This window comes from Nelusetta ayraudi, unplaced genomic scaffold (assembly GCF_046127955.1).
Source record: "Nelusetta ayraudi isolate G7.1 ecotype Tasmania unplaced genomic scaffold, CSIRO-AGI_Nayr_v1 ptg000007l, whole genome shotgun sequence".
Taxonomy (NCBI): domain Eukaryota; kingdom Metazoa; phylum Chordata; class Actinopteri; order Tetraodontiformes; family Monacanthidae; genus Nelusetta; species Nelusetta ayraudi.
Genome location: NW_027466057.1, coordinates 6574045 through 6596565, shown reverse-complemented (window position 1 = coordinate 6596565; position 22521 = coordinate 6574045). Strand labels below are relative to the sequence as shown.

The 22521-nt window shown below is 42.4% G+C and overlaps 2 protein-coding genes across 2 annotated transcripts; one reads left to right on the top strand and one right to left on the bottom strand.

The window, feature by feature from the left end:
* Nucleotides 1–15: 15 nt before the first annotated feature.
* On the bottom strand, nt 16–7361 carry dlst (dihydrolipoamide S-succinyltransferase). Its single transcript, XM_076018251.1, has 15 exons — nt 7225–7361; nt 6306–6339; nt 6160–6199; nt 5859–5920; nt 5689–5763; nt 4402–4457; nt 4090–4198; nt 3787–3969; nt 3535–3620; nt 3322–3419; nt 1905–2035; nt 1438–1511; nt 1200–1283; nt 901–1068; nt 16–702 (listed from the first exon to the last, which is right to left on the bottom strand). The coding sequence occupies exons 1-15, from the start codon at nt 7285–7287 to the stop codon at nt 568–570; spliced, it is 1398 nt and encodes a 465-aa protein (XP_075874366.1). The 5' UTR covers nt 7288–7361; the 3' UTR covers nt 16–567.
* Nucleotides 7362–8543: 1182 nt separating this feature from the next.
* On the top strand, nt 8544–21438 carry prox2 (prospero homeobox 2). The gene is made up of 5 exons (XM_076018250.1): nt 8544–8921; nt 11929–13530; nt 15448–15555; nt 17640–17834; nt 20044–21438. The coding sequence occupies exons 2-5, from the start codon at nt 11980–11982 to the stop codon at nt 20209–20211; spliced, it is 2022 nt and encodes a 673-aa protein (XP_075874365.1). The 5' UTR covers nt 8544–8921; nt 11929–11979; the 3' UTR covers nt 20212–21438.
* The last annotated feature ends 1083 nt before the right edge of the window (nt 21439–22521 follow it).

Here is a 22521-nt window from a genome sequence, read left to right as displayed (position 1 = left end):
CACACACGAAAAGGATCATTGAGCAATGCAGCTTTTATTGTTTAAAACTTTCTTCTCTTAAATATTCATTCATACACAGCATTAACATGATTTTTTTTGTCAAACAGGTGGCATATATATCTTGAGGATTATTTCACGTTGGACATTTAAGAACATCATGTTTAATGGCTTTGGGGCCAATGTGTGCTCATTGTTCTTCCCTCGACAAAATAACAAATTGACCATGGCCTTTATCTAGCGTTTATTTTTAAATCATCTAGCATTAAGTGGAAAAATGTTTCACTTTGTATGTAGAAAATGACATATGGCGCACATAATATAGAATTTTTATTTATGATCCAGAGACCAGCACCAAGGAACCCCAGAACCCTCCAACACTAAATCATATCTATTCCACTGCTATGGAATTCTTGTATTGGTTAACTAAGAGAAAAAAAGGAATTTGTCTCGTTAGATAACCAATACAACAACCTTTTACCTGCAGTATTTCTGTAACGGTCCACAGGTGACCACTGCCACTGTTTGCGTAGTATGGTTTACATGACTTGGCCTGGCGTTTAGGAGGGTTTACATGTCAAGTAGCAGCACCCTGGGGTCCTCCACCACGGACTTGATTCTGCGCAGGAAAGTAACCGCTTCTCTTCCGTCGATCAGACGATGGTCGTATGTCAGGGCGACATACATCATGGGACGGATCTCCACCTGGGAAAGAATGACATTATGCGACAGAATTTAGAAATACACAGTAGTTCAAAAAACGTATGGCATAGGAGCGAGCGCCGTCAAAAGCCCATTTTCATATCTGTAGCTTTAACAAAAAATAACCCTTACATTTACGTGACTTGAAAAAAAAAACTGCAGGTATGTTTTTATGAATCTGAACAGAAGGTGGATTCCTACCTTGCCACCGATTGCGACGGGCCGGTCGAAGATGCCATGCATGCCCAAAATAGCCGACTGTGGCGGGTTGATAATAGGTGTACCGAACATGGATCCGAACACGCCGCCGTTGCTGATGGTGAAGGTTCCTCCGTCCATGTCTTCCACAGCCAGTTCATTCTTACGGGCCTACAAACGCATCACCGTGTTAAATGTGAATGTTGCATCTGCAAAAGTGTCACCTCTATAAGAAAGGATAAAATAATAATGAAAGAAATAGTACTAGCAATAAAAAGACAAAAAAAATTGCAAAGTATTACCTTTTCCCCAAGCAAGCTGATGGCTTTCTCAATATCAGCAAAATTCATACCCTCTACATTCCGGATGACTGGAACCACCAGGCCCTGTGAGAAAAGTCACACTACTGAGTCTGCTTTTCACTTTTAGGGAATTAATTCACTGCATTTTATTATTTATTACTTCAAACAAAAAAAAAAGACAGAAACCAAAACACACAAAAGAACAACGTCCGACTACATTATAATACACTTGCGTTACCTTCGGAGTGGCTACGGCCACACTGATGTCAACATAGTCCCTGTACACGATCTCTTTAGTTGTGTCGTCAATAACTGAAAAGACAGAGAAAGGTTTGGTATGAAAACAGAAACAGCATTTACGATAGCATTAATTTTGCCTAAACTTAAAATGAGTTGCAAACACCAGTTTCCTTTCTGCCTCTGACATTCTCTCTTTCCATGCCCTTAATCTATTTTAATTCTAACATAACCAGAAAGAGAAGTCGCTTCATGCTTCGCTGTGGTCTCTAAATTAGGTCAGGGTGGGCCAAAAGCAGTAAATAAGTTGTGGGTGGTTTTGAGGTTTGGCATTAAAGCACCGAAACATGAATCGTTCGTCAGCAGACGTGGTGGGCAGACTTGGCAGCCTGACACCACAAATGCAAAGCGTCATACAGGCTGACACCATTTCAGAAGTCGCATTATAGGTAACGTTTAGCTACATACCAGCGTTGACAGCAGGTTGGTCAGCCAGAGCGTAGGCAGCAGCCTTCACAAATGCAGACATGAAGCCCAACTTCATGTTGTGCTTTTTCAGGAAGGCGTCTTTGTAAGCCTTCCTCATGTCGGTAATGTTGCTGGCAGGAAACAGGTGAGACATTTGGATCAGCTAACAATGACCATGAGGGCAACAAGGAGTGAAGCCTAAAGAAAACTTTAGATTGGAGGGGAATTAATGTAAAAATCAAACCTTGGGACAGTTAAAAACACACAAAGCAAAATGTCAGTACCCGTATTCATGAATGCTGCAGATTTTTGCACGAACACCAACTATATTTAAACCTGGCACCGATGTATCAGAAAGCCTTAAAAATGTACAATCACACAACATGTACTCATGAAACAGCATTCAATGATATGAAATTTAGTTCAAGTGATATGAGAGATAATTATGTATACCTATTTAAATATGCTCAAGCATTTAACCAGCAAATAATGCCAACTTGTATTCATTCCGATCAAAAAGCAAAGCAGACTTTTGATGGCTCTTACAAAAAACACCCCGCTCTTACAGATAGTGCAAAATTAATCTATTAAAACCACTCTGATAATACTTTCCCTATTGCTCATTTTTCTCTTGTATCGCTCTTTTTAATTGTTTGTTTTCCTGTCTCTAACCATGTTGAAGCTCTAGGGTTTCTCCACTAACATGATTAGCCCCTCCCAAGACACAGACTCTCCGAGAAAGGAGAGAAGAAGCGATAAAAATCTTCACTTTCTAGAGCCTGTAAATCTTATTGGGCTGTCATAAAAGCCCATATCGGTTGAGACAGCTCTTCCACTCAGAGCGCAGGTCTCTGCGGGCCCCTACAGATGCCCCAGCCTCCTGCTCTGACAAGCTCCTTCGGCTCCAGATGAGCCCCGGCCTGTGAAGTCTTCCTCCAGACCGTCAATGTCAATCAAATTAGGATGCACAGAAAACCCTGAATAGCCGAAAGCCGACACCACACATTTGCGGGTAAGAGAAATCCTCAAAGTGTCCTCTCCAGTGCAGGGGGCAAGTGCAGACAATAACATTTCCTTGTAAATTAATAAAATCGGTTTTAACAATTCTTATCTTCGTTTTAGATGGCATTATGACCAAATATTTACATTCCAGTGTTTAAGAGGATATCGGGTTTCCGAAAGCTCTTCCTGCAGGGTAGATCCCAGTCTGGAACCATTGGTGCGAGGGAGATTTTAGCTTTTAGCACAAGCGCAAAATGTACGTGGCCACAAAATTAAAATACGCTCCTTACAGTTTACTTTTGGTTGTGCCCTTATGTTGCTTAAATTTAGTTGAGAATGTAGCACAAAACATTTTCACCTCTAAAATAGTAGCTTTGGTTTAACAATATAGGTCGACAAAATTAGAATTTCCTACCTCATGTCGACCTCATTAAACGTAGTCAACATCGCGCAGGTGTTTTGCGCTTCCTTCAGTCTCTGAGCAATCCTCAGCCTCATGCGGTTCATCTTTACCTGATCCAAAAAATAAAAATAAAAAATAAACTCAGTACACACTTCCCAACTTCACCCCATCTCCAGCAGATCAAATTGATTGAAACAATCCTAAAAGTAGGAGTTCAGACTTTACCCTGCTTTCTGTCCTGGCTCCTTTAGCTGCAGCCTCCGCTGAGACTGCTGGTGCAGCCGCGGCAGCAGTGGGCTTGATGGCCGAAACTAAGACAAAGACAAAGGAGAAGCATCAGCTGAGTTGTGCTGGAGGACAACCAGGTCCTGCAGGAAGCTGAACGATGATTAATCGTGTGAGCTAGAGGTCAAGAGCATGGACGCAAACCAAAACAGTTCTCACATGACACGGACCGTCTGTCTCGTTAAAACTAACCTGGTTTAGTGTCCATAGCATGTGCTGGCACAGGTGGCACAGGGGGCATAGTGGTGGGAATGGGGCCCACAGCTGAGGGAGGGGGAGGCGGCGGGGGAGGGGGAGCAGCAGACGGCGGTGGGGGGGCGGCAGCAGCAGCCGGGGCCTCGGCTTTTGGAGCCTCCGCAGCTTTTGGTGTGCCGGCTGAACGCGGAGGTGAGAAGGAAAACAGGAACTGAGATTAAATCTTCAACTACTTGTTTAAATCCTCCCTCTAAAATATAGTTCCAGATGTTTTTTCAGGAGATATGAGACATTTAATACCTCCTTTTCGAAGCTTGAAGAGCGGAGTTCCACCCTCCACCTTTCCCCCATCAGGGACCAAAAGCTCCTCTATCACTCCTGCAGCAGGAGATGGAACCTGCACTGAGGTCTGAGAAAATAAGAACATTTAAAGTATAAACCCATGCTGTTATTCATGTGGAAATATGAAAGTATGTATGGATCATTTTGCTCTGCAACTTTCCATTCCGGTCGTAACACAAAACTATGATTTCTTACAGGAACAGGTCACAGGTCAAAAGCAAATATTTACAGTGAATGAAAAGAAAGACTATTAGAACTGTTCAACTTTACCTTATCAGTCTCAATTTCACACACCACCTCATCTTCTGCGACTGTGTCTCCAACAGCTGTGGAGATAAAAGGATGACAATCAGAATACAAATATAGAGGATTGTCTACATCTTGATGAGGTTGGGCCAACAAGTTAACTGACAGAAATCTCTGAATATCTGAGAGAGAAGAGAATACTCTTCTCTCCAACGTAGATATTTATTGAAAAAAACTCTTCCTCCAGATAGAACAGTGAACCTTTTTATATAGACCCAAACAAGTTTTGCCCCTCAACCAGAATATGGAACAAGCAAAGATTAATACTATACAATAAATGACTTCATACTATGTAGAAGCAAAATCAAATTTTAAATGAATAAAATACATCAAAATAAATAAAATCTTATTCATCATTAAATTATTTAATAATTGCAGCCTTCTGATTTAAATGTCAACGGTAACATTTTTCCAGTAGCTAATAACACATTTAAAAATAAATGAGCAGTAATACACCAATCCTAATGCCATGCAAGTCTATGGGGTCAAAAGTCAACTTTGTCCTAGAGACATGGGACCACTTGCAGGTTCATCGGAATCCCTCAAGACACAGCCACATCAAATTTGGGGCTTCTAGCCCATGAGGAACCCCGAAACCCTAACCCCAATTCCAGCAGTAACCCTAACCCTAACCCTAATTCCAGCCTTATCGCTAACCCTAATGCCATGCAAGTCTATGGGGTCAAAAGTCAACTTTGACCTAGAGACATGGGGCCACTTGCAGGTTCATCGGGATTCCTCAGGACACAGCCACATCAAATTTCGAGCCCCAAATTTGGGGGGGAAGGGGGGCATGAAAAATTTTCTTCCTCCAAGGTGGGGCGTAACAGAGAAAGTTTGAGAACCACTGAATTAAGTAATGGTAATATCCTTCAATTAACGTGCAACCATTCAAGCTTATGCCTTGGAGTAGCAAGAAAAAGTGCATCATGGAAACGTTATTTATAGTCTGTTAAAGTAAGTAGTCTGCCAGAATACTAGCAGAGCATTCTGGGATTTGTCGTATAGGCGTTACATGTGCTGCATAGCGGCGGACTAAGAGGACACGCCTAACAATTGTGTAATGTCCTTTACCATTGTACGGCAGAGGAAAAAAAAAACTGCTTTCTTGATTTGCAAACTACCTTTATACATTTTTTTTAACACAATTTTGATTAAACAAAATACATATCAACAATACTGATATAATTGGGTAATCAATTGAAGTTACATATGTCACATGAATCTGTGTTCATTAGTAAAACGAGTTACCTTTCTCCCACCTTACGTCCCCCTCTGTGACAGACTCTGCAAATGCAGGGGTCTTAACTGTGACCACCTCATTTCCTGGAGAGAAAAAAATACATTTTTTGCAATGTGCACATTAGTGGTGATCCTTGAGATTTAACTGTGGAAATCTATGTTTTGAAGTTCAAACTTACTAAATGCAACAGAAGTCCTGAAGAACTGGATTTGAAAAACGTTGGATCGGACGTGAGATTTTCTAAAGATAATTAAAGAGAACGTTATTAGACAAAGCTTGCACGTGAAAGTGGCAATTGTTTGTCTGTCCTCATGCGCATAGATATTTCTTTGGTTTAATGTGGACAGCAGGGGTGAAAATGCATAAAGCTGATGGGCTTAATTTTGTGATAGTGAGGTGGGAAGGGATTTAGTTATAAGCTAAAAACATCCAATTTAATAAATGTATTTATTTCTAACTTATTAAGTTAGTATACTTACACATTGTCGTTGAGGGGGATAGAATGGGTAACTGAGAGAGCTGCAGAAAATTTTCATATGAACAATGTGTTAGCAGAAAACTAACAGATGTATTATGAAAAAAACAGAGTCTAACTTGAGAATTGGAAGGAAGGAAGCTTTCATACCTGTCGTGGCCCGACGAGCGAACACATTGTTTCCCTGTAGAGAAGGACAGTCCATATTACCAAAACTGTCCTTATTCATATCATGTTCAATTTTTTTTGGTAAACATCCATGAAAATGAAATCAATTGCAAAATTTTAAATGTTTGGTTTTAAATTCCCTTTGGGATGCACATTACATCTGATAGGTGATTACATTACTTGCATTTAATGGTATTTAATCAATAACTGGAGAAAGGTCAGGAGTGAGCTTTGACCTTTGACATAGAAGACAATATCAGTTTGTCTATCCATTGAAATCAAATTAGTAACTTTGATTAACGTTGCTCTAGTCGAGCTACTGATCCAAAACCAGTATGTCAAGTGCTTAACCCCCATTCTAAAGGATTAGTTGACAAGTGGACGCTCCCGAGTGACATTTGACTTTGATGCGTTAGCTTCTAATGCAGTGTGAAAGCCTTGCAAAACAAGTACCCATTTCTACCAATTAAACACACATTTTAGACTTTTCATTTCCACAGGCCATAGTTTATCTGATGTTTTCAGGAAATCGTATCTTTGCAGAGATTACATACTCGTACTTGGTGCATGACTAAAATGCATTACCTGAATATTAGCACTTATTAAGAACCCAATTTTAAGTCAGTTGATTAAACTAAAAAATATTGACATCAAAACGCGGGGGGACCGAATAGAAACTGTTTCTTTAGTTGAGATAGCATAAATGCCCTGAAGAGGGAAAGTGTCATTCTGTCCTTGGCTTCCAATGTTACGGCCTGTCCGTGGCCTGCCCTGGCTAACGAGCTAATGCTAATGCTACCTCCAAGAGAGCTGCTACAGCGGAGGAACGTGCGACTTAACCCTCGAGCCGAACGCAGCGAAGGCTCCAGTCACGACTGGTGCTTGGTTGCCCGTTGCCTACCTGACGTAGGGCCGAAAGGGAACGGCCAAAACTCCGGGTGACACACCGGGAATGGGATAGCATGGTGGCTGTGTGACAGCAACCTGTCAGCGGAAGAGAAACTTTGCTCTCGCCAAGAGTGGGCAGGCGCAAGAACTGCGGAAGTAGTCTGGGTTAAACCAAGTGTAACTGGCGGGGGTGTGGAGCTGACACCTAGTCACTGTTATGCACACAGCAGAGATTAAAGAAAAGCATGTTACACCTTGTAACGGTGTCCACTGCATCCACTGCATCCCCTGTAACACCATAACCATATGTTATGTAAACAATCTGGGACACAGACCCACCAAAAGGACCTTCAAAGTCAGAAGCAGGAAACATTGTCAAGTGGAAATGACACTTCTGACCACAAGACCGAGGTGCAGTATCAACATCCACGAGGTATGATGTACAGTTGTAATATTTATACAGCTGTAACAACATGCCCATAAGTGCCAGTTTACGATCACTCATTGTGGCATAACAGCTGCCTGTCTGAAAAACAATGTTTTCTGTCCAGGATGTGAACTACCATGTACCATTGTTACACTTGCCTTCAAAGAAGATAAGCTGGTGGTGTGTTGCTGTTGGTCAGTGAGTTCTTGTGACACTTTTGGGACGGTTTTTGTGTTATTTAAACACTTTTTGTCTGATGGTCATCTGTGGATACTAATGGGGTATGTTACTTTGGGCCCCTAAAGTCTCAAGAAATACTCTCTTTCTTCATTTAGTGGGCTCTTTTGTCTAGATAGTGGACAACAAGTAAACACAACAAAAACATAACACTTGTGCTTCATATTTATAGCTTTAGGGACATTTAAATCAACGTTTTTCACAGCTGCCATCTTCTGTTCATTTGAGGTAATTTGAGTACTACTCTTGTGCCTGTTGGCTTACTAGAATAACCATACAAAATGCGAGTTCTAGTTAATTACAACTGCATGTTGGCAGATACAAGAGCACAGATGAAGCTTTTGTGGACTGTTATGGTGGGACAGAGTTCTGCGCTGTCACCTGCCATGAAAATGGTTGCGTGTTAAATGTTCTCCTTTCAGCTGCTTGGGTTCTCTTTGGGTACTCCAACTTCATCCACAGTCCAAAGACATTGTTGTTTGTTGCGTTTATAAGTGGCATCCTGCCCAGGGTGTAACCCCCCACTTCGCCCTTGTTTAGGATAGGCATCGACTCTGTGACCCTAAAGTCAAGTGTAGAAAATGGATGGATGAATGGGTATAATGTTATTATAATTTTATTTTATTTTTTTTTACACATTAAAGTTCAGACAGAAGGACAGCCTGGGAAATAGCCAAAGGAAGAGGAATTTGTGTCTTATAGGTTCTGGGCTGTCAAATTAGAAAACACAAATAGAAAAAGAATCTATATTAGTAATGCAACATTTGTACTGTTAATCATGCACCCTGCAATTGGGATATATGTAAATGTTAAGATCATAATTGATGGCAATTCTAGCAGGAGGCTAGACCTTCTTCAGTGGAGGCTACTGCTAACTATTTCCTCTGTGGAAAGAGTTTTGGAGGCGGTGAGGTTGCAACCACCTCACTGCCTTCACCGTGGCCACGCCTCTGCTCCGCGCTCTGCACCGACTGTGGCGCGCCGCCGCTCTCCTCCAACTCAGTGTGCGCAGGCCATCAGCTCGGCGCCTCGTCTCAGCGCAACAGGTAAGGTCCCGTCACCGACACTCACTCCGCCTGTGTGTACCGCGGCGAGCCTGCGGTCCTCAGGGACGATTCAGCGTTTGCATGACCGGAATTCATCTCGCGTTTAATTGTTATTTTAAAACAGCAGCAGCAGCAGCAACAACAACAACAACAACAACAACAACGACGACGATCAGTTTACTGGCATAGCTACTTACACTCAGGATGTGGTTTGACATATGAACACGTAAACTAAGTTCTGAAGAATTTACTTATAGGACTGTTTCACGTTTACGTCTATGTTGCTTATTAGGATGCTTCATATTGTGTTTTTTTTTTATTTATTTATTTTTTTAATTTATTTTATTTACAGTTGTCCAAAAAGTTCCCTTATATATTTGTCATTAGTAGACTTACCTGTAAATTCTTGCTCTTATACGGGCACTACAGAGATGTTAAAAATTAGATTAAATTACAATCCACATGACAAATTAGAAGTGGACATAATCACCTTTAAATATTGCTGTAAGGTATTGTTATGTGGAACAACGCTGATTTTTACAACTCTCAAAGCACCGTGTTTTATTTTTTCTGACGGTTTTCGTGTATTGAACGATACATGAAAAGCAAGAAATCTTAAAAAAAAAAGAAAGAAAAAAGAAAAAAAAAGGTCTTAATATTTAATTTGTTGTTCAGTGTTGAAATCTCTTTCAAGTGCACACATTCTGTTCCAAACGCAGGAGGGTTTTTAATAAGTTTAACGAGGCTCCTGCCGTCTATTGTGTGCGTCTCTGTTGCAGCGCGTAAATTATTTCAAAAACAACTCTTGGAAGTCATTTAGACTGAACATTGGGCTGAATTAGTCTTTTTTTTTGTTTGTTACAATGTCTTGATCATTTCTTGAGATTGCAAAAACACAGAACATTTATTTAAATAAAATGATTTGTGTGTGTGTGTGTGTGTGTGTGTGTGTGTGTGTGTGTGTGTGTGTGTGTGTGTGTGTAAGAAATTTCTAGAATATACAAACGTGACGCTCGTATTTGCTCTGTTTGTGAGTTGAAGCTAAATGGTGGTTTTCTTTCGTGTCCAAGCACACACACAACGTTCTTTCACATCTTCTATGGAGAACTGCGTTTCGAGCGTCCGCGAAAAAGTTTGGCGGGAAGCCCCGTTAAACATAGAAAAAAGAAATGCAATCTTAAAAAAATAAAAAATAAATGGCATTTTCCTCATTTAGAAGCAATAAATAACGTATTTGAATTGCACACGTGGTGCTGGCTGCATCACAGTGCTGTGGTACCTCAGACACGATGGCACCCTCCACCACTCTCAGTGATGTATGAAAACATCCAAAAATACTAAGTTAGGTATTCTTTACAAAACTATACAGTTGTGAATGTTACCGTCACAATAAATTGTCTCCGGCATGCCCAGTACATTGACAACTAGACTTGACATTAGCATTTATGTGAGTGTCTTAAATGCTCACATTTTGATTTTGAGCTCTGACAGGTTTACGTAAGTTATTATTATTATTATTATTATTATTATTATTATTATTATTATTATTATTGTTATTATTATTATTATTATTATTATTATCACATTAAACCTTAAAAATGGAGGCCTTGTCCGTCTGAAAAAACTTGCCAAGTTTAGCAGGCAACCCCTGTAAGAGTATAAACTTTCATTTTTAGAAACTTATGCCAAAACAGTGCCCTCTTCTTGGAGCAGACAACTGGATCAGGATGACATGGCTGACATATGTACGGCACCATGAGGCACAAGTTTCTTGGAGCGATATTTTGAATCAAGTGCTCATTCTGGCTCTTTTCAGTGTTGTTATTCAAACGAGCTTTCATTCAGTCAACTTGAGTGAAAGAACGCTATCATAACCCGGCAATGTGCGGTAGTAATAATAAGGCAAATAATTACTGCTGCCCAATGTGTGTTGTCATCGTCCAACACCCTACAATTTATTAATTTATATCTTTTAATGTTATAGTATGCTCACTGTAGTGGACCACAGAGCCACAGAATATTTAAGAAATAAGGAAGAACGATTAAAGACTTGCAGCGAATTAAACACACAAGAATTTAATTGACAGTTTGTCGCTCTTTTTCATGTGTGAATGCTGCCAAATCTTCACAAAAGCCTCCGCAAATGCACTGGGGAAGTGACTACATTGACTTGTATTGTCAACCTGACAGTCATGAAGCTCAGGTAGCACAGGTGGGAATCTGTCATGATGGGAACATTCATCATTTGTAATACAAATACAAATACAAATATTCAGTTTTGTACGTTAGACTGCTAACATTTCCATACCTAGACAGATCAGCAGTGTCAATGGCGTTACCAATCTGCTAAGCAGGCTGCAGTGCAGCGTCAAATTGCAGTGACGTAGGGCCTCATCGGGTGCGAGGTGGCACAGCAGTGTGAGTTATTATTTTCTAGATGTTGGACCAGGAAGCTGTTGTAACTTCCTGTTTTGTGCTTGATTGGCATGAAACTTTGCGAGTTTGGCAACTGTGACTGATCACGGCCACTAAACCAACATTGACTTCAGGCCACATCTCCCTTACCTTGGGAGATAAAACACATGACACGTACACATTGTCAAAATCATGGAGAACTTGGAGCCGTGGAACGCTACTCACAGCTTTGAATTCATGTCAATTTTTTACATGATAGATAGAAAAGACTGTTCTTTTCTATCTGTAAATAAAACAGGGTGCGGTTACAGAATAGTTACATGCTCATTACAAATCTATTGACAATTCATTCATAATCACTCAAAAGAACTGTCTCTTACTGTCCACAGCAGTCATAGAGACAACTCCATGGAATGCAATTTAAAAAAAAAACAAAAAACTGTTTGCTTAAATTCCAGTGTTTTAAAACTGGTGAACCCTTAAACATTCAGATGTGTTTTTAATTAAAGGATAAGAAAAGAAAAATCAAAAACAAGAAAATCTATTTTCATTATTTAGTTTCTTACATGTTTTGTCTTTCTTCTAATTCCAGAGACCTGCAGTCCACTTCACTCTGCCACCCAGATTAGTATTTCCCCGCGACATGAACCTCAGTCATCCCGACCAGAACATGCACAGCTCTGGTGAAGGCTGCTTGGAGGATGACAAACCCGATGCCATGATGCCTTGCTTTCGTAGAAACGTCTACGATGAGCCTCTCTCCTCGTACTCCAACGGATCCATCATCTCCCAACTCCTCCGCAAGACCATCCACAGCAAGAGGACACTGGATGAAAGCCATTTCTACCTTTCCTCCTCGACTGCTGCTGACTCCAACCACGAGGACCAGAGCAGCGTCTCCTCCAAGGACAGCACCGTGGAAGCTGCCTCTCCGAGCACTCACGTTTCCACGGGGCCCAATCTGGAGGGTGATCATCCTGTGACTGACCACCTGCAGGCCAAGAGGGCCAGAGTGGAGAACATCATCCGGGTGATGGCGGGTTCCCCCAACAGCAGGCACCACGGAGAGCCTGAGAAGCCTGAGACACCAGATACCAAAGACACCAGGGAGGCCAGGGAGGCCTACAGGGAGAACAAACGGAAACAGAGGTTGCCGCAGCATCAGGAACACAGCGTCGGTGGACCGGCGAGCAGAAGAAGCAGCAACAGTGAGAAATGTACAGCCAAGGATGAAGAGTGTCACAAGCTCAAAGAGCAGCTACACAGCATGCAGAGGCTCCTGCGGCAGCTCCAGGAAAAGTTCCTGCAGGTCTACAAACAGGACGACGCGGAACACAACGACAGAGACGAGACGGGGGTGGCTGTTGAGCTCGACGTCCTGGGGGACAAGGTGGCGTCACTCTTCGTGGGCAGCGAGGACGACTTTGACAGGAGGAGCGGCCGGGGGGCTGCCGAGTGCAAAGACCAAATGAAAGTGGCTGGTTATCTGCTGCACCAGCGAGAGAGCCAGAACCTCCAGGAAGCCCTGAAGCAAGAGCTCGCCAGGGCTGTGAATGACTGCGTGGACAGGGTGTTCAAGAAGGCGTCCACCGCCGGGCTGGACCTGTCTCCTCAGCAGCGAATGTGCTCCTCCCCAGAGATGCACCTCGGCATGGGCGGCGACAGGAAGAGCCAGCAGGGCGGCTCTGCCCAGGAGCATCCCCAGGCCGAGGAGGCGGCAGGGAGACCCCACTCCCTGGAGTACTACGAGAGCTCAGAGGCTGAGAGCCCACAGGACCAGACGGAGGCGCTGTCCCTGGTGGTCCGCAAGCCGGCCGTGACCCCCCTGAGCTCAGTCACCCCGACCGTGAAGAGGCCCTATCCTGTGCACCAGACCCCGTTCCAGTTCAACTACAGCACCCCGTTGCACGACAACCAGATCCTGGAACACCTCCTCAAGTACGGGCCCCATACCAACTTTGGGGGTCTTCCTTGTATGCCCCCTACTCTGGACAGAACCTCACCAGACACGGTGGAGCTTCCCTGGGAAAGCATCGCCATGAGGTCCAAGGTGACGTCAAGCCACCTCGGGCACCACGCTCGCCCCTCCGCCTTGGGGGCAGTGACTGTCGACAGTCTGTGTCTGCCACACGTCAAGATCGAATGCGGTGAGCTGCAGAGCATGGCTGAACGGAACCCCTACATGTCCCTAAACATATCCTTTCCATTCAAAAAGTCCACTTTGTCCTTGCGCATCCTCCTGATGCCAGATTAGGAAGGGAGCAGTCAGATAATCCTTGGATATAGAAAAAGTAGAAAATAGTCAATTTATTTTTTTTTACTTGTGTTGATTGAAAATGAGCACAAAAGTAGTAGTAATGTTGAAAGTGAATGGAGCTGTTAATACCATAACCAGCTTTCCTTGATTTATATTCTAAGTCATACAATTCTATTTTTCCCAGAGCATTTGATAAAATAGTGAAAATTGGACGCTCCATCCAAATGTTCTGTGCTCTCAATTTTAAATATCTGAGAATTGTACTATCGCATATACAGTATTTACCTTTTCATTTTAAACAAACTAAAAAAAAACCAACATATTTCACCTCTTCCAGCCGAACAATGGCTGGCTGGTTTTCATTGCAGCATGGGCAGTTCTCGTAACTTCAAGGAGAATATTTTCTTTGATCTCACCAGCCCCATGGAAAATTATTGCGTCTTCTTTAATCTGAGCAGAGTAATGACTTTAAGTTTAGAAAAAGACAAATAAAAAGGAATACAAGGCTTTGATAAGAATTGCCAGGAACAAAAGCCAATTTTTCAAAGGCAGAGAAAGCATCGGTTTCTGTTTCAGGAAGCATCGTTTTTTCAGACTTGAAAAGGTGCAGGATCTATTTCTCCATCATCAGAGTGATAGGGGTGCATCTAAAAGGTCACATCAGAGTGCTGCTGGAAATCAAAAGTGCCTGCCAACCATAACACTTGAGCTCTTGTCTTGAGCATTTGTTGTTGGATACCTTTGTCTGAATGCTGGTGAATGAAGTCGGGCATAAGACGACAGCAGTAAAATCTGACTGAAAGACAAGGTGGTTAGATTATTATTCTCTCTAAAAAAAACCCACCAACAATAACAACAAAGAAAAAATCTTGCAAACATGTCGTCCTACAATTATCGTGACGAAATTACACCTGCATTTCAATTCTCTTTTCCCAGAATTGTTGAAATAATTTTAAAATGATAACCGTAAAGCATAATATTTATGCCGTCTCCCAAATAATCAAATTTATTGCCACAAATTAGTCGCACAGTGATTCAGATTTGTTGATCCTCTTGTCGGAAAGCATTAGGGAGGAATATAATGTGTTGCCTCTCAGGATTCACCAAGGATTCGCAGCCCTGCTTCTCTTTGAACAATACCACATAAATCTATAATCTCAACGCCCTTATTTCAAAGGTAGACTTCCCCAATAAAATGCGTAGTGCGGTGACCTGATAAGGAAATATTATGACCTAAGGCATGGTGGTGGACTACAGAGGAAACGCTCCTGAGCGTCTTCAGCGCCGAGGGGGAAATAACTTGAAATAGGTATTGAATTTGTTAGGGGGGGAAAAAAAGAAGAAAAGAAATGCAGCTTGTAATAAATGTTTAATAATTTTGACACAATTTTAAATTAAATTTGATAAATTACATAAAACAACAAGGCGTGGATTGCCTGATGATCAATCTTTTTTGGTAACATTTCATTTTCTAAAAATTGCCCGTCTTTTCTTTTTAAATTTTTTTTTTTTTTTAAAGAAAGATCAACATGGCCACATATGTCGTCTTTAAATCAGACGGGCTCCTTTTTCACAACATTTTGAAAACAGGCTTCCATAACTGCCAGGCATGAAGTGCTTTGCTCTCTAATTAAAAATCCCTAATCTAATTCGTAATTCTGTTTTGCCAATAAGCACATGTTAGGGTCATTATTGACTCCCTGCTTAATGCCGAGCTGTTCTTTAGGGAAATTCAATTTAGCCGAAGATTGAAGCAACACAATACTCGGGCCCGCTATCACTTTGCACGCGACTGTATGCTTGCCTGCTATATTTAATTGCCGGCGTGTCTGCCTTAACGCGGAAAACGTGCACATCCAGGAGGGTCTCACCCCGAGCCATTTGAAGAAGGCCAAGCTGATGTTCTTCTACACACGCTACCCCAGCTCCAACGTGCTGAAGACCTTCTTCCCTGATGTCAAGGTGCATTCTCTTTTTTTGACATTAATAATAATATTATTTTTTTAAGTGACGTGTACAACATCCTGCAGGATCGTTTGCCCTGCGTTTGACTCCCTGGTATCGACTTGCCAGTGTGTGTTTGGGACGGGGTGGGGAGGGTGGGGGGGTGGGGGTGGGGGGGGGGATTCAGCAGTGTGTCGGAGGAGAGAAACAAAAACGCAGAGGGTTTAAATAACAAAGGCGCTGAGCTGCTAGTATGTCCTGGGGGCAGAGGGAGATACAGGGGCATTCTCTCTTTTAAAAAAAGCCACTCCAGTCAGCAAATGGAGTGACAAAGGACTCTGTAGGCAAGGCATTACTATTGAGTGTCAACAGAGAGTTGGTATTAGAGACTTGTGTGGCAGCAACCAGGCGGCGGTGAGCTGGCCCTAAACACAACATCCTGTGTTTTTTGGCCTTGGTCTCGTGTCGTGCCTCTTCTTCTCCCCGTGTCTTTTTGTCTTCTACCCCCGTCCCCCGATTGTTCACTTCATCCTGTTCATCCCCGCTGCCTTGTTTTTTAAAAGGCCCCAGTGTGCAAGACTGGCTCGCGTCTAACGCCGCACAGAACACACTGCAGACAATGTTGCCGCTAATCCCCCCCATTTTCTGCTGCGTCTTTCTTTGACGTCGGGGTAAAGTCGGGAGACTCCACAACAGATCCACGCTCGGGATTAATGCAGATACATGGTGGCCTGATAGTGTGGCCGCCGATTACAAGCGGGCTCAATTTTTATGCAAATACAAATAATCTTTATTAGAAAATGAAAGCATTAATAATTATGTTTTTGGTGGCTTTTTTCAACTACAAGACAAATGCGGGTTTTTAAATACTTAAATTCAAGCTGTTAGAACCCACACTGGACTTTTAAAGGGACAGTTGCCTCAAAAGTGAAATCTCACTTGATGGAAGCTCTTGTGACAATTTTGATAATTTTTTACATATACATATGTATATAAATATACATATATATATATATATAAATATACATATATATATATATATATATATATATATATATATATGTATATATATATAAAGTATCACTTAAAAAAATATCTTAGACAAGCTGCTTTCATGATGTCAAGATTCAGCCAGTCCACTTTGCGTTAGCATCCACTGAAACTCCCTGACGGTCTACATTTTCATGCTGCTTGCTTTTCTTCTTTTCCCCTCTATTGGATTCTTTGCTGACAATAAACTACTAACTGTGTGGATGTCTTTCCCTCCGCTGCACTGTAGAATGATTATGTAGATTAAAAAAATATATCACCAGAGCTTCCATCAACATCATTTGATGAATCCTTTTCAGTTTATTTTTTTCCCATTTTTCTCTTTCTTATCCTCCCAATACCTTTCGGTACCCCCTACACCCCACACCCTGAATCTCTGCGCCTAGCCAGGGCCTCTCCCTCCCAATCTACCCTGACCCCTGGAGGTCAGGGGGGAGGATGCAGTTGCGGCAGCCCCTGCGAGCGTCTCCGCCTTGCTTACAGTCCCGCGGTGGGAAGTGGCACTGGACAAAAGAGCACCTAATCCCAGTGTCTGATTCCATCCTATCACGCCGAGTCAATGAGAGGGAAGCTTCCTTCTGTCCTTATGCTGCCGCGTTCTCACCCCACCACACCAGAGGGAAGAAGCGTCTTTGATGCCTGCCCAGCCCTTAGGCTTTCCCCCCCTCGTCTTTCTGGATGAGGAGATAGAATAACAAGACTAATGTCAAGACTGAGATTAGAGACACACAGGCCTGACAGATGTTTTTTCACATTGGTGGGAAAGAATCAGAGCAATAAATGTCGCGTCGAGTCACAGGCAGGCAGTCAGCCTTACAGGTACAGATGACTGGACGCAGGTTTCAGTCGTTTATGGAATATTGAGAAGCGCGGAGAATCACAGACTTTCCTCCCTCCCGTGTTCTCGCTCCCCTTTGTCCTGAAAAGGATGATCTCTGCTTTCATATTTTTAACCACAAGGAAGGTTCTCAAAAGGCCTTCTGGAGCGCCATTGTTCGGCTCAGAGATCACGCTGGCGCCGGCCTTTGTGTGACTCTTCTTTCTATTTCCAGTTCAACCGATGCATCACCTCCCAGCTGATCAAGTGGTTCAGCAACTTCAGGGAGTTCTACTACATCCAGATGGAGAAGTTCGCCCGGCAGGCCATCGTGGACGGCACCCACGATGAGAACGACATTACAGTCAGCAGGGACTCAGAGCTGTTCCGGGCACTGAACATGCACTACAACAAAGCCAACGACTTCCACGTAAGAGTCACCCATTAGTCATTCATTCTTTTGACACTGGCGCCTGTGCGCAGATCATTCCACCCGATTTCTTATAGCAAAGGGATTAGCTTTCACTGTGTAGGAGGGGCTGAGGTTTTCAAAACACTGATGAAGAGATTTTCACTTGTGACCCTTTTTTAATCGCACTGCAGAGTAATCTGTATATAAAAATATATTATTCTTTTTTTTTTAATGTTTAAATTCTTTATAACTTGTTTGATATTTTCTTTGTTTCTGGCTGGCAGTTTTTTTTTTTTTTTTTTTTACCACAACCTGTTCAAAAGTGTCTCATGTTTTTAGAACCCAAGGGGTTAGCCTCGTCAGTTCACTTCTTTAGGTTTGATGTTCAACTCCTCCTCAACACAAAAGCTCATCTGCTCATCATCACATGGCAACAATGCTAAATGCATGAAGAAGACTCGATGAGGTTGAAAGCCAGCATGACAAATCGGAAGAAAGAGCATGGAAGAAACTCTGAATGTCGTCGTTGTTGAGAGTCGGGCAGGTCTGTGTATTCCACAAACTGCTGATGTACCAGGATTTTCTCAACATCACCCCAAGCATCGCTAGGGCTGACACACAGGATGGTCTAAAAAAGAGAAACTATCTAGTGAGCAGCAGTTGTGTTCAGGAAAATGCCTTGTTGGTGTCAGGGGTCAGAGGTCAGAATGGGCAGACTAGTCGGAGACCATAGAAAAAGGCACCAGGAATTCAAATGACCTCTGGTTAAAAACAAGGTCTGCAGAATACAATCTCTGAACGCACACCATATTCTTTCATCCTGAACTCCAGTGTTACAGCCTTGCACAATTAATTTACCATAAAACAAAAAAAAGCAATTATAGACAGTTTTTTTTTTTACTGCCTCTTACAAAGTTTTGTCCAGGCTTCCTGATGCTTTGTTGGACTTTTCACAGTTATCAGGGGACAAATACAAGGTGGTCACAAAAGGCAGATTGAATACCCGACTGGGGATTGTCGTCACTAACATACTGAGATATCAATGCCCTTGGTGATGTCACAAAGACATTGCCAGAGCTGTGAATTTTATATGTAAAACCTGGAGGGAGCAAAACAAGTCAAGGAAGGCCTTTTCAAAAACATTGTCGGAAATGCAAATTTTGATTTAACTCAGAAAACCAACCTGCGTCAGACTTGGTAAACTGTCATTCTTCTTGCCTTGGAGCGCTTGAGTCAGCACGTTTGCCAGAGGTTGCTTACTAACACGCGGGAGCGCAATTGTCCCGTCACGCGGCCGCACATGTCCGCGTGCTGACCTGTTTGTCACACTGCACCTGTGGCTGGCTAGCCCTTTTGCAGCCATTATCTAAACTCCAGAGTGATGCTTTATCAAACTGTGGGAAGAGGAAGCCGCGAAATCCTGCTAAAACAACTCAGGATTAGAGGACCGGCACGCCTGAGCGAGACTGAGATTGCTACTGATGCGGAATGCTGAGAAAGACGCTGTGGATTCCGAGGGGAGACGGCCGTTCGGTGGGAAAGGGACGGGACCGTTTTCTTTACCTTGGGACCAAGACATTCCTTTCCCAGGGATGCTTTTGTGCCGGGAGATGAGGGGAAAAGAAAACTAACTTATGCCAACAACTGTTGTGCTAACTGGTCAGTGGATGGGAAACAGGAGCAGCTGGAGGGGTTTCTCCCGGCAGCGCCCTCGGACCCTTTCACGCATCCCGCTCTATTGTAGCGTCACTCGGGGGTACCCACGCTATTCTAGCCAACGCGAATCAAAGCCCCGTATCAACATCATCATCCCATCGAACCACTCGAGCATTTTTGATCTTCAGATTCTGAGGATTTTTCCAGGTGGTTTAGAGACTCTCGCTTTATTTATGGAGCCTAACCGAGCAGATTAGGATCCCTGGGAGGAGAGCTCACCAGTGGCTACCAGTTTGGGCTGAAGAAAACAAGACCTGCTAATCAAAGAGGCTTGTAAATGAACGCTAATGATGGCAGCGTTGCATGCATTGTATGTGCTTGGAGAACAAAGAGGCAGGCTCCCTTTCATCAGTAGGACTGTTTGAAGAATTGTGCTACAGGTCTTCATCTCGTACGTTTGACTTTGAGACGATGGAAGATGGAGTGCGCTACGTGAAGCGCTTGTTCTCCTTCTCGCTGTTGCCGCACCTATTCCATCTCTACCATTAATACCTTTTCTGTTGTATTCCAGGTTCCAGACAGATTCCTGGAGGTGGCCGAGATCACCCTGCACGAGTTCTTCAACGCCATATATTTAGGCAAAGATTCAGACCCGTCTTGGAAGAAGGCCATATACAAGGTGATCTGTAAACTGGACAGCGACGTTCCCGAGGAGTTCAAGACGTCCTCCTACTTATAGGCTGGAAGCGGAAGGAGTCCGAAAGTATTACTTTATCCTCTCTTGTAGTGCATTTTAGTGATGTGAGATGTTGATGTTGAATAATTGATCTTTTTTTTGTTGATCTGTAACTACACGCATACATTTCAAGTCCAAAGTACTGTTCCTTCTACTTTTGGCGACGACTTTTGGCGACAAGCTGAGGAAAAATTAGACTGTTGTGTTTCTTGCTGCTGTGACCCAAATCGCCTACTTCTATTTTTAGGTACACTTCAGTGCAGTATACCAACTAATTTTGACAACCTACTACAGAACATTTTCCGCTTCTTTTATAATAAACTCTGTTTCCTCTAACAGGAAGTTGCTGGTCATCCAGGCCTTAATGTCATTAAAGACTTGCTTCAAGCTGGTTTATCTGGCTGCGTTTGGTTGAGTTGGGTGACATCCACGAAATTTTGACTGAAAGCAAACATTCACCACAATTTTAATTCCTGAAGGAAAGATAAAAAGCGCCTCTGAGGCTACGAGTACGTCAGCTCACTAATGGATACTAATGTCAGCTAGCACGCTAACAACATTACACCACTTTCGCTAAGTTGCCATTTTAGTGTTTAGGGTTTGAAGTGTCCACACTCAACGCAATATCTGAACTATGTTGAGTGAAAAAAAAAACATGGAAAAAAAAAGAAAAAAAAAAAGAAAAAAAGACCTCACCGCATTTCCACGTGATTCTTTGAGGGAACGCACTTAGTGTACAAACTATTAGGTGTTTAATACAGAGGTATGCGATTTGGAGCGCACCTGCCGTTTTATTGGTGTTTACTTCTATAATCTGCATCCGCAAAGTGAGAGTTTGTAGTTGTGTTTCAAATGTTTACAAAATGTAATCTTGCTTTGCATATTATTGAACTGTAGTGCAGCCTGATAATGTTTGACTGCAAGAGTTGTTTTTTTTTTGTTTTTTTTTGCCAATCACTGTCAGTATTACTTACTTCCTTTATGTGTATCTTGTCAATGCCGCTGTTGTCAGTCATATATTGTTCCGTAATTACGTTCACGGCTATTAGCTCGAAAGGATGTGCATGTAAAAATAATACAAGCGGGCGTCACTGGGTTTATTATCATGTATAAAGGTGATGTACAATCATTTTCAGACATTTCAGTCACAGATATTGTGCGGGATGACCATTGAAATTAAAGATGATCTAAATTATAATTTGAATCAGTGTGTTTTGATTTTATTTGTGGTTTGATATGTTCAAATAATTAAAAAAAAAAAAAAAAAGCTTGAGCTGAAAAATCTTTGTTTATGTTTGACACCCGGAAAAAACACAGTCGACCAGCAGCAGGCCCCTAAGGTGCCTCTAATCCTCCCCCAGCAGCCAGCTGTTGAATGTTCGCCGACCTGCACTGTTCACATTGTTCGCTGAGGCCAATTCAAGTCAACTTTCTAAGGCCTGCATTCAGCGCGCGGCCGCTGTGGATGCCGTCAACTGCCGCTGTCTTAAAAACGGCCACAATGCATTCCCTCATAATGACTAACGCCCGAGGTGACCTCATATCGCATTTGTGCCACGAAAGCAAAATTCCACAAACCCGTTGACGCTTTCTTCCAGGCATCCGTTCAAAGCTCACACATGCAGGCACACAAACACACGTGCGCTGACAGACACGCCACACGGTCACAGAAAACAAAACACAAACATAAATGCGTGCGTTCAATACCTCGGACTTCACCCGCATGTGGAAATTCACAGAAGGAATTCCAACGATTGTTATTTTTTTATGATTCACGCCACCAAGTTTCTCACATAAATGCAATTATACCTTTAAAAAAAAAAAGACATTGCCTTCAGTAGAAGAATAAGTCTACGATGCAGGAACGCACAAAAGTGAACATTTGGTTCTATTTGCCATGTGAGGTTAAGCCGTCAGTGCCCCAAACCAAAACATTTAATTGGAAAACCTGTTAGGCGCCAAAGCACCAATTACATCAGAAATGATAACATTAAGGAAATTAAAACATTAGTTGGATTGGTTGATGACAAAGACTGGAGACAATAAACCTCACTAATCTTTTAATAGACATTTCTTTTCAATTAGATCTGTCTTCTTCTTCAGTAAATTGATTTACATCCTCAACTCAATTAAAATGCCTCTGGTTTAACCAAAGTGCTTTGCTCAAATTAATTTGTTGTGTAACATTTTCTGAACAAGACTTGGTCACCTCTGATATAATGAAAGAAAACAAAGAAAATACCTTCAGTTGTTAAACTGCCTCCGGCTGACAAGGCCTCAACTTAAACGGTGCGAGATGAAATTACATTCTGT

Excerpts from the sequence above, each read along its gene's own strand:
- prox2 (XM_076018250.1), top strand. The coding sequence starts at position 11,980 with ATGAACCTCAGTCATCCCGACCAGAACATGCACAGCTCTGGTGAAGGC. Across the intron at positions 15,556-17,639 it reads CCTTCTTCCCTGATGTCAAG|TTCAACCGATGCATCACCTC; the intron begins GTGCATTCTCTT and ends TTCTATTTCCAG. Across the intron at positions 17,835-20,043 it reads ACAAAGCCAACGACTTCCAC|GTTCCAGACAGATTCCTGGA; the intron begins GTAAGAGTCACC and ends GTTGTATTCCAG.
- dlst (XM_076018251.1), bottom strand. The coding sequence starts at position 7,287 with ATGCTATCCCATTCCCGGTGTGTCACCCGGAGTTTTGGCCGTTCCCTT. Across the intron at positions 4,199-4,401 it reads GTGAAATTGAGACTGATAAG|ACCTCAGTGCAGGTTCCATC; the intron begins GTAAAGTTGAAC and ends TTATTTTCTCAG. Across the intron at positions 3,621-3,786 it reads TGCTATGGACACTAAACCAG|TTTCGGCCATCAAGCCCACT; the intron begins GTTAGTTTTAAC and ends TCTTTGTCTTAG.